The sequence below is a fragment of the Solanum tuberosum genome, unplaced genomic scaffold (assembly GCF_000226075.1).
Source record: "Solanum tuberosum cultivar DM 1-3 516 R44 unplaced genomic scaffold, SolTub_3.0 scf00218, whole genome shotgun sequence".
In the NCBI taxonomy this organism is placed as follows: domain Eukaryota; kingdom Viridiplantae; phylum Streptophyta; class Magnoliopsida; order Solanales; family Solanaceae; genus Solanum; species Solanum tuberosum.
The window spans coordinates 750,039-761,785 of NW_006239144.1; the positions used below are offsets into that span (position 1 = coordinate 750,039).

Below are 11,747 nucleotides of genomic sequence, written 5' to 3' on the forward strand. Positions count from 1 at the left end.
GAAGAAGTTGGGCTTGAAAAAAGTTTAATACGATTATGTGAAACTATCGTTTTCGTTGTCGTCGGATTCCTTTTCTTAAAAGAGAAAAAAACGAAATAGATCCACTTTCTGGATAATTGCCGATGTAATCATAAAAAGCGAATTTTTCAGGGACCGGATAAACTTTGATTTTCGGCTAACCCAGCACCAACTCTTCAATAGTCGTACTAAGGTTCTTGTTCTTCTTCCTCTGGCAAGAAGTAGCCTTGTATGACTGACAAACTCATCATTACCAGCCGGCAGGATCCGAATAAGCTAGATGAAGAAGGAAGAAGCTGAAAGATAAGAAGGGCGTTATTGGTGGATGATTGTGGAGATAAGAAGGGTGTTATTGGTGGATGATTGTGGCGGCGACTGCGGCAACAACTTGGTTGTAAGGTGGAGGCGTAATGGCAACAAGCAAAAGGAAGAAGAAAGGTGGCAACAAGCAAAAGGAAGAAGAAAGGTGGAGTCATGGCGCATAATGAAGAAGACAAACTCTTTATTTTTAAAAAATGTAAGAAAATGCTTTCACGCGCTCATTAGCCGTGAATCACACTCAAAATGTCATGTAGGCAAAAAGTGTTCAAGTGGTATCAATATAATGTGGAAGAGGTGTTCAATAAGTACAAGCCTCAATTAAGGTGTCTAAGTGAATAATGCGGACAACTTTAAGTGGCCGGAGATGACTTAAACCTACCTTATTTTAGTACTATAATTGATGCAAGTTATACACTATTTTTCCATATGGCATTCAGAAATGCATTTTTCAGATGGCTATATTTTCCTTTTTCCCGAGGCTATAATATATAAACTTGGTGCTTCTAATATCTATATGTTGGAATAAAAATCGAAAAGCACAAAAGAAAAAAATCAATAAAATATTGCAAAACAAAATACTTATAAAGAAAAAAAAGATAACGAGGATAGGGAGAGGCAAGGGAAAATATGAGAAAATGTTAATCGGGACAGGACAAGGCGAGTAAAATTTTTAACGGTTCAAGGCTTGCCATACCCAGTCTCGTATGCCCTGTTTAACGCCTTAGATTGCGACTCTTTAAAGACCTGGCAAAACTTGCAGAGTGGAATACGCTACATGCTTTACCCACCAAACATAACTTCAAAAGAACAATACAACAACAATACGTTTCAAAGGAGACCAAAATCAAAAGCAGAAGAAAAATAAAAAGATCATCCCCACAACATGGATAAAAGCAAACAAATAAACTGATTCAACTCGTATATTTCTGTAACTAATTCAACTTTTAAAATTTTCAAGGTTTTTGAACAAAGATTAGGGAAAACAACGGTAATACTACAAGAAATAGTTTATTATATAGCTCAAAAAAGTTAAGATAATCATATCTTACGCAATAAATAATTGACTACAACATATCTAAACAACAAAAAGGAGCGTATTTAATCTTCACTGAAAAGGCGATACAACATTTGATATTGCTACAAATAATTAATATCTTAATATCCCAATTAAATTGACTGATTTAGATCCCCACCTTGTAATATCTTCCTCCCCCATTTTTAAAAAATACAAAATGAACACCACAAAATAGGTTTAAATTAAGATCTTAAAAGCTTAATTAGTTGGCTGCTGATCCGTTCCCCACCTTTTTTCTAGACAAATAACAAATCTCTATCACATAAAAAGACTAGGAAATCAAATTAATAACAAATCTATATCACACAAAAAGACTACGAAATCAAATTTTACACCCGCCGCATAATTTCATTTGCAACTGTCATCAATCCAGAAACATGATTGTAGTTTGCTCAATAAACAGGCGGATTTAGTTAGTAAGCCATGAGTGAGTTCATCGTTCATCTGTATCCAATAGCTCTAACTTAGATCATGCATCTATTTTTTTTTTTTAAAAAGACTCAAAATACGGGCAATTAATAAAATATTGAACCCAGTAATTAGATTGCATGAAGCAGAACTCCAAAGTTTGTATTCTAAATTCATCTAAACCTCTCAACAATAGGCAAAAATAGATTGATCACCCCTGGGCAGCAAAATGTAGGTAGCTCAAACATGCAAACGAAGAAGTCAACAAGAGGACAGGAGTTGAAACTGTCAGACATGCAAGAGAAGCACAACTGAGACAAAATACGAGTAGCCAAGAAACAATCCCGGTCAAAGCATAAAATCTCTCTCCGTGTGGAGAGCTGCAAAATACAGAATCAACAACAGTTAAAATTAGCAGGCCATCAAACTTGATAACAATCTCCAGACTGAAATACTCTGGAGAAGTATCTACTTACCAGCCTACAGCACACTGTACTTCTTAATCAGACACAAAAACAAAAGAAAAGCAGGTAGTCGAAGTTCAATATAACAAGGATTAAAGTAGGTGAAGCACCTGAAAAGAAATGAATCATGAGATGAACCATATAATATCCTACTGCAACAAACACAAACCCTAAAACATGACTCCGGGGGGACGGATAAGGGATGACTAATTCCGGGAGTAATTTTAGGATGAGTTTATTCCATGGCTGGTTGGGATAAACTCAACAGATAACTTATCCCGAAATTAGGGTAAAGAAATTAGTTTACCCTGAGATTGTAGCGTTAGTTTTATCCCACACTAAGGGTGGGTAAACAATCGCAGGATAACTAATCCCGACATAACTTGTTCCCCAACCAAACAAGCCCTTATATAAACATGCATGTTCTGTAGTAAACTCAATAAATGCAGCAGAGGGACAAGTAACGTCACCATCACATCTGTTTTTCTGCCACCAACAATAGGACATCCCCTCTGCTGCCATAAGATAAAAAATAATAGATCAGAGAGTTTATCTATCAACAAAAAAATGGGCTTAAATGGAAACTAAAGAATAAGAAGCATCTCAACAACAGGTTGATCCCAATAAAGAGACTAGGCATTCGGGTCAGCAAAGAGGACAATAATTTTGGCGCTTGTCGGGGGTTGAGGGGGTGGTCATCCAAATAATCTGATATATATAAGAAAATACATAAAGGAGCACAATAAGCAAGCATCCTGCTCACCACAGTCCAGCCTTTCAGTTACTTCCCCTCGTGATAATCCAGCAGCTAGCAGGTATACTTATGGAATCCCCCACAAACATGAAAGGTGATATATCATTCCAAGAAGTGGAAAGAGGTCACAACATTCAGAAACAAATCCTAATGACAGTCACAAGGAAGACAAGGAGGTCTAATTAAAGCAGAACATATCAAAACGTACCACATCTGCTGAATGGTTGGTAGTGTTGGTGATGCATAAAAAGAAAAACTAGAAATTCGTTGGAGGCTAATAAGAATAAACCATTACCATGCAATTTAATGAATGCATCAAGAGTGTGAAAGTTCTCAAATCTTCCGTCTCTTTCCGAAGCAGAAGTCAGTTGACTACGACTCTATAGATGAAAATAAACAGCAAAGAACTTATTTGCTAGCAAGCAGATGAATATATTCTTCAAAGGGGTAATACCACCAAATCAAAATAACAGCTTTGGGATCCCAAAAAGATTTTTTTTAAAAAAACACTCACACCCAACATCGCTGAAGTTGATAGCCAACTATTCCAACTTGCACTTTAGTATGTTCCGATGCTTTACTATATGATATTAAATAAACTCTGGTTGAAGGTTTACAGTTAAGAGAGCTGTTGTACACGAAATTATGCCCTGTAGTGAATCATTCATATGGTTGCTAACACAAAAAAACTAAAATTACTCCCTTGCAGAACAGAACGTATGCTCCAAGTGGTCAGGCATCACAACTTCATGGAAGCAAAGTAAAGTTAATTGCCCTAAGCTATAAGAAAAATAAACCACTCAAAGGGCAATGTTATAGATAAAAGGTCTATCACTAGCCAACAACTTACATGGAAACAAGCAAAGCATAGTTACAACTTACATGGAAACAAGCAAGCATGTTATAGATAAAAGGCTATCACTAGCCAACACCAATCACATAGTTGCAACACATGCAATGCATACGCCGGGGGGAACAACCATGCTAAATACGAGGTTAAACCGATAATAAGAGCACATGACATGAATTATATGAAAATTTCCAAATCCAATTAAAAAGAGATTATTACATAGCTGTATCTTTGTATCAAGCAACACAGTATCTAACCTTTCAAAACACCTAGAATTCCCTTCTACAAACAGCTGCCAAAAAACTGAACATTAAAAAAAGGAAAAGAAAAAGGTTGAAAACACCTAAAGAAGATAACTACATTAGCACTTTATAAGGTGGAACTCCCAACGGGAAGATTTGATACTCCTTGCCACTGTCAAAAGAACGCTAAACATTATGTACTGCAGTAGAGATATATCCAAAATGGTGACAAGAAACCACACAAGTCAACATGAAAGCTTCTCAGAGAAGAGACTTACATTGACGAGGGAAACTTAGACAAGTCACCTTCGAAAATGCTCTTCCCTGATCATTTATCTCCTGTCAAATCATCCTCATTCTTTGTTTGAAAATTCGCATCAGCATCCACTCTAGAAGCCTCCTCCATGGTAACATCTTTAACAATTGCATTATCTGATGCCTGAACCTCGTTTTCATTGTTCTTATTCAATTGACTAAACTGAACCTCATCCCCAGTTTTCACGGCTGCTTCGTCTTTCAGCTCACTCTTGCTTTCAAGATCAGCAATGATTTCCTTCTTAAGGACTTCAACCATACCATCTCCTCCATCAACTTCATCTTCTTTTCCTACTTCATCGGATTCCTTTTCAATAGTTTCACCATCACCATCACCATTAACCTGTTCACTTTCTTTTCCAACTCTCTCTTCATTTTCTGCAAACTCTGTGTCATCCTCAATCCTAATCTCTTCCTTCCCTTTCACAGTCCCAACTCCTTCCATGGCCCGTTCAATCAGTTCAGCATTGTTATCCTCCAAAGAATGGCCATCGCCATGACTATCAGTCTCACTCTCAGTCTCATTCTCCACAACCTCCTCATTCATCTCATCATAGCTATGGCCTTGCCTCTCAAGACTTTGCAACCTCCTCCTCAAATCACCCAACTCCCTCTCCATCAAGAACAATCTATCCTTCAAAATCAAGTTCTCTTCCTCCAATTGAGCAATATGGGTATCCTGATCATCCACACGGTTTCCCAACACATTGTTATACTCCATCCCGCTATAATTCGGGTAAATCATCTCAAACCTGCTCAAATCATGATCCAACCTCCTTTCAACCTCCACATGTTCTTCCACATCACTCTCACTTGATCCTCCCTCCTCTTCTTCCTCATCCTCATGTCCTTCTGCCTCATGACCTGGTGACCTCAGTCTAATCAACCCATTCATCGATCCATACCCATCCACTCCCCACTCCTCTTTTGCCATATCTACTAACACTTCCCTAGATGGAGAAAACATTGGCGTCGGTAACACAGCAGGAGTCACAGGACAAGGCGACACCAAAGAAGCAATACCACCACTCTTTTTAGCCCTAATAATGTACGAAGACGTGTTCCGAGGTGCATACGGTGCAGTCCTGTTATTGTTGTTACTATTATTATTATTATTATTATGATAAAATTTCTTCTTAGGGAAAAACCTCCTAGCCTTTAATCGATTTTGTTGTTGCAAATCATTTAAGGTAGGCGGCTTATACCCGCCTTGATTTCCAACAATTCCTCCGGCAGTACTACCACTACCGCTAGTTCCAATCTCGTTCCTCCTAACTCCATCCATTCTCTTATCCTTCTTATTTACCTTTTTACCCTTCCAATTGTTTCTAGGACCCAAGGGTTTGGGATGCTTTCCAGGAACAAATTGCTTCAAATTATGATTATTAGGGTTTTGAAATTTGAGCTGATCCACCATAGACGGCGGTGGCATAGGCGGCTGCGGCCACATCCTATAGCTCCTATTCATCATCTGAGGCTGCTGCATCATCAACGGAGGCATACTCATTCTCATACTCATATTCAAATTATACATGGAATTAAAGCTGAATTTATCATTGTCTACTACCTGCTGTGGCTGTTGTTGAAGCTGTGGATTCAAGATCTGAGGTTGACTCATACTTATCATTTGGTTTTGACCCATACTCATCCTCTGCTGTTGATTCATCATTTTTCCTTGCTCATTCATTACTCCAAAAACCAAAAACCCTAACCAAAAAAATCAAAAATCACAAATCTAATCAGTAACTCTTCAAATCAACGATTAATCGCCTAAAAATTACAGAAAAAAATCACAAAAATCAAAGAGATTTACAGATTTTTCTAGAACTTGATGAAATCGAACGAAGAACAAAACAGTTTCCGCAATCTGATGCTTTTACCCTAAATTCAGTTTAATCTTTCGATGATTTTTTCTTCCTTTAAAGGGATTATATTCGATTCTTCTTTAAATTTCGATCGGTATTTTTTCGTGATCTTTGAATTTATGTATTCTAGTGGTGGGGGTAAAGGAGAGTCGGTGTTTATATAGGGGATGAGGAAATGTTTAACGGCTGAGATTTGTTTACAATGATAATGATGATGGATAAGTGACACGTGTTGTACCGGGTTTTTGACAAGGATTAGGTTTTGAGAAAGTAACCGCCCTTACTCTTTTGATTAAATTACGAATACCAGCCATTGTGAATTTGTGATATTACATAGGCGTCCCTCATTTTTTGGCAATAGTACAATGAGGTTCACAATTTGTTGTAGAATGGTGTTGGATGTCCACGTGGCTAAACTTGATCTCCAAGTAGGTGGAATCTAGGGTAGGCGTTGGTTCTTCAATTTGATTATTCAATTCATCAATGTCAAATTCGATTCGTTTATTTGATTTAGTGTATATAAAACTATTTTTATGATGCAGATGAAAAATAAAATGAGGACAAAATTAAATTATAAAACACTTAGGGGTCGTTTGGTACAAAAACAATAATGCATGGATTATTAATGCTGGAATTAATAGTGCAATAATTAGTAATGCATAATTTATTTTTACAAAGTGTTTGATTCATTGGTTCCTACCCCATTTTGAAATTGGGTTAAAACTTTATAAAAAACTTATTTCCAATTATACCCTTGAATTATTAATAATTAGGTTAAGATAAATAATTGCCGGACAATATTTTTTTTTATGGTTTTCTAACTAGCTATGAGAAGAACAAATTTTTTTTGTCATGATTGCCTTTTTTTTTACTTAAATTATTTGAGGATAAATAATTGTCATCTTAGTAAATTTATTACTTACAAAATGTCAATTTTCAATTAAAAAAAAAGATAAACTATCAATTTTTAAAATTGAAAAGATGTAAACAATAGTAAAACTAAATAAATTATCTACATTTACACATAAAAATTGTAAGTTATAATTTTAACAGAGTTAATGCTAAGCAACTCACATTTCAAATATTATATTAATTTGTGTTGGATTTATGTAGTAACAAACAACTTTCTCTAAATAATAGTATAAATATAAAACATAAAATGAAGAAAATAAATAAAATAATTAAAATGATTTGAGGGATATTTTTGTCTTTACATAGACTTATCCATGGTATTATATCCAATGTATTACTAATACCTCCAAATGAAAGGTATTAGTAATACACCCTATAATACCATGTAGGAGGTATAACTAATCCATGAATTAGTTATACATAGATCCAAATTCCTACCAAATATAGTACTAAATAATACCACACATAATACATGGATTATTTATTTTAATACGGCCTACCAAAGGACCCCTTAAAAATTTAAGACATGATGATGGTCTCAAGAATAATGCTAAATAAAATGTATTATTAGTAATGCTTGCAATTATTATACAAGATGATTTTTATGTATTATTTGGTTTGATGTACTAAAAAGAGTATACTTATTTACAATAATGTCATTCATAATTATGGTGAAAAAAGATGTAAAAAATAGTTTGAGGGGCAATGGGGTCTTTACCATGCAAATGCACGCATTAAAACCTTTGTATTACTAATACCATGAATTTTCATGCATTAGTAATACAGACCTTAATACGCAATAGAGTGTAAGCATTAGTTATACATAGCATGAAAAAGTATATCAAACAAGATATTACTAATACATAAAGTTAATGCATGAATTATAAAGTTCGGTTCTTCGGTGCACCAAAGTTTTTAGACTCTTACTGAATTGAAGATTCAAAATTGAAGAACCGAATTAGTTCAGTCGATTCGATTATTCGGTATTTATGTCCATTTCTAGTGAAATCTGGAGCAAAACTAAAGCAAGTGCTAAGAGGGTTCATTCGAATCTCCTACAATAAAAAATTATACTATTTATATATCATGAAAATTATTTTTTCCATATATATATATATATATTAGATATTAAATTTTTTAAACCTTTTTTTATATTTACTATTTATTTCGAATCATCTTGATGAAAATTTTGACTCTAACCCATGCACTGTAGCAATCTTCTTTGCCCAATATTCATCCACGAGATAAAGGGTGCCCGTGCAAGGCACGAGCTTTAATAAAGAGATGATTAAACTTAATATTAACATATTTATGTTTCATAGTAAGTTACATTTAGTTTGTGAACATTATACTGAGAGTTTGCTAGAAAGGTTAAGACATATTAGTCATTTTTTATTTTTCTGCTAAGCCTATGGCTGTAGAAGTAGTACCACAAACTTCTTGTTCGAAGGTCCACCCGTAGTTCGACTACCTGAGAAGCGGAAGGAGTCGATCTGTAATAAAACAACAATAACAATGTAACTGTTACAATAAGTGTTGCCAAATAACAGAGAAAGAAGCAAATAATTTTACAAAACTGTTACGAAAGTAAAGTTTCAAAATGATGGATGTGTTAGTTGAGTCTTTTACCATTGGTGATGCTGAAATGCAACAGAAGAAAGTCGAGAGTTTTGAACAAATGTATAGAAATGCTGAGTCAATTTTTATATAACAAAATGATTGAGACAATAAACAATTAAGCTTCATACCAATAACATTTGTAGAAGTGAGAAAAATAAGAACAGTAATAGTAAAGCTGAAAGATTCAAAAGGTTCTCAGAAGGTTGAAACAAATTTGAGACCATCCCTCTTTGCATCTTTGTACCTTATGTCTAGAGAGAAACAAAGCACGATCTAAAGGGCACAAGATTCACATTTCCAGAGTCGAGAATAAATATTTGCATAATCTTTTTAGCATGAATCAATACATGGATTTTGTGACATTGATAGGAGGGAAAGAGTAATAGCTCGTCTGTTTGGTCTACGTGTAAATGTTGTTTCTTTTTGTACCAGCTTGGGACCTTTTCAATAAATCTTGCATTAACCGGAAAGGTTGCATGGATAAAAAGCCTCATACTTGTTGTGAGCATTTTATTTCTCAAACAAATAGTCAGAAAATCAATCTCTAACAATGTGGTTATCATGCAAAATTACTCATCGTTACTGTAACAGTAAGGCTTTCCATTGCACTGTCTAATCACCAAAAAAAAAAATCAATTAATGTAACTAACAGTCAGATACAACCCAATTGCAATAATATATTGCACTGTTTAACTCATGTACTAATTAAGATTTCACATTAGAATAGCATATCATAGAACATTCATAGACGTGGAACGAATATTTAAGTTAATCTTTACCTTAGATCTTGTAATAATTCATAAACTTTAAATCTTGAATCTGCCTCTGTCATACTCATTTTAGCTAACCTGAAACAGGCAGAAGAAATTAAATAGAGCCAAGAGTGCTGATGAAGGTTTTTATTTGTACGCTAAGCGCTTAATTAGCATATGTTCAGCTTGTCTTACTTCTTTTCACCCTTAAGAGAAAACACTTCTAATTACAAACTTATTATCTGCCGTTGAAGCTATTTATTAAGAAATCAATTGTAGTCGCAAGTACAATCCGTAACGGATTCGAATTTAGGATTATGTAATTAGCAACCAATATGAGCGCAGGAAAATCTGAGAAAAATTAGGAAACCTAGATAAATTTAAATAGCAAAAATCAAACACAATCAGAAAAAACAGTAAAGAAAGTATGAAAGATAACATGGAGTAACACCAGGAGAAAGCGATTAACGACAAATTATGAAAGATTCGAAGGATCCCTTACCTGAAATCAGTCGAAGAAGTTGAAGGAGCATGGAAAGCACAGAAAGTGTGAGGAAGTTGAAGAAGCGGAAGTAGCAGAGAGAAATCCAAAGCGAGACAGATATCCGTGTTAGGCAATACACGTGTAAGAAACATAAATCACCCACAGTTTAGCCATGAAAAACGAAATTACCAATCTCATAGATAAAGCCAGATAGAGCAGAGCAACCTGGTCCTCCAGTGATCCAAAGCATAAGAAGTTCGGAGTCTGGATCAGACTCAGACTCTATAAAATAATAGAATAATTGCGCATCTTCTGAATCGCCAATACCAACATACCTGGAAACACTAGTAAATTATTTTTTCTGATCTATATGAGTTTTAAGTAAATCACTTCAAAAACATAACTATAATAATATATATATGTAAACTTATTTCTAATTTAATTCCTCACCCAATTTCAAGTTGAAAAGCAAGGGGTCTTTCAAATCCTGGAAAAACTCCACTGGTGAACCAGCTATTGAAGGCTCTGAACAAAGTTTTGCTACAATAAGAACAAAAAATAAATAACATAGCTCTGCTTTTGCTATATTAGACCTTAAAATGACATTGTGCTCACACGCACAAAACTATCACTCTAGTTGAAGCTAAATGTTAGAAGTCTTGTTCCTGAATTAGGAAAATACAAAAAGTAAACGAGAGGTGAAATTTCGTTCACCTTGCAATACGTGCTCTCATAACAGACAACGAAAAGCAAGGTGATATAGTAATGAAAGCGCAACCAAACTTAGTGCCATGCTTAATTCAAGTCATTTTGGTATAAAGGACACGAGTGATTGTTCCCCTTTCTCAGTCCTTTAAAGGTATAATAAAATGTCATTAGAATCTCTTAACTATTCCAATAAGAAACCCAATCAACACATGGGAAAGTTTTTAATTTACTTCTGCCATTGTGTTCTATTTATGCACTAAATTTCAGTTGTACTTTTTAACAAATAAAGAGCACCTAGAGTGTTGCTAGTTACAAAGAAAAGAAAAAGAGGGAACCCGTGAACTACACTTTGGCATCATCTACTTTTGAGCCAGTGCATACACAGTCAATGAAGTCCAACTTTAGTAAAATTTGTTGCAATAAATTTCTAGTATTGGATACTCAAAACATTCATATAGCTATTAGTTACACATGTATCAAAATTCACTGATAATAAACAAACCAACAAAGTATGAATTCCGCTGGGAAAATAAGTATCAAAATGTGTAAAAAGAATTTTATAACAGGCACACTATGGTCTATGTATAAGTTAGATTTAGGAAAACGATAATGTGATATGATCAAGTGAAGAGTGTAGGGGAGTCAAAGACACTTTGGATTGACAATTACAATGATGATACAAATAACAATGAAGGCCTGAGACGGAAGAACGATTTTCCTTAAAGAAGATTTGTTGTTCGTATATAAATTTCGAAAAATATTGACAATCTTCTATAGGATATAGCAGATCAATAAATAGATCCTTTATTTTTTTTTATGTTACTTTCACAGAGCTACCATTTCTATGCCAAGTGATGGACTGAATATTATCTGATTAAGAAGACGATGGGTTGTGAGCGATCTCCTCTACGCGTTATTTATGGTGTTCTTAATTTTACATATTTCAAACTATTTCACAA

General features: G+C 34.6%; 1 protein-coding gene across 7 annotated transcripts; it reads right to left on the reverse strand.

Moving 5' to 3' along the window:
* Nucleotides 1-2,362: 2,362 nt before the first annotated feature.
* On the reverse strand, nt 2,363-6,434 carry LOC102596256 (uncharacterized). 7 transcript variants are annotated; one of them, XR_368019.2, is made up of 5 exons: nt 6,261-6,434; nt 6,015-6,154; nt 4,411-5,927; nt 2,757-2,801; nt 2,363-2,396 (listed from the first exon to the last, which is right to left on the reverse strand). XR_368019.2 is itself a non-coding variant. In XM_015312868.1 (3 exons), exons 2-3 carry the CDS (start codon nt 6,132-6,134, stop codon nt 4,461-4,463), a joined length of 1,587 nt encoding a protein of 528 aa, XP_015168354.1. In that variant the 5' UTR covers nt 6,135-6,154; nt 6,328-6,434; the 3' UTR covers nt 4,037-4,460. The 7 variants fall into 7 exon arrangements, 3 of the variants coding, with proteins under 3 accessions (XP_015168354.1, XP_006356451.1, XP_006356450.1); XR_001474558.1 differs by having other exon boundaries at nt 2,363-2,798; XR_368017.2 differs by having other exon boundaries at nt 2,363-2,801.
* Between the last annotated feature and the right edge of the window lie 5,313 nt (nt 6,435-11,747).

What these genes read in the sequence shown, in the direction of transcription:
- LOC102596256 (XM_015312868.1), bottom strand. Translation starts at nt 6,134, where the DNA reads ATGAATGAGCAAGGAAAAATGATGAATCAACAGCAGAGGATGAGTATG. An exon ending in TTCAACAACAGCCACAGCAG is followed by an intron (nt 5,928 to 6,014) that starts GTAGTAGACAAT and finishes TTGATGATGCAG; the next exon opens with CAGCCTCAGATGATGAATAG.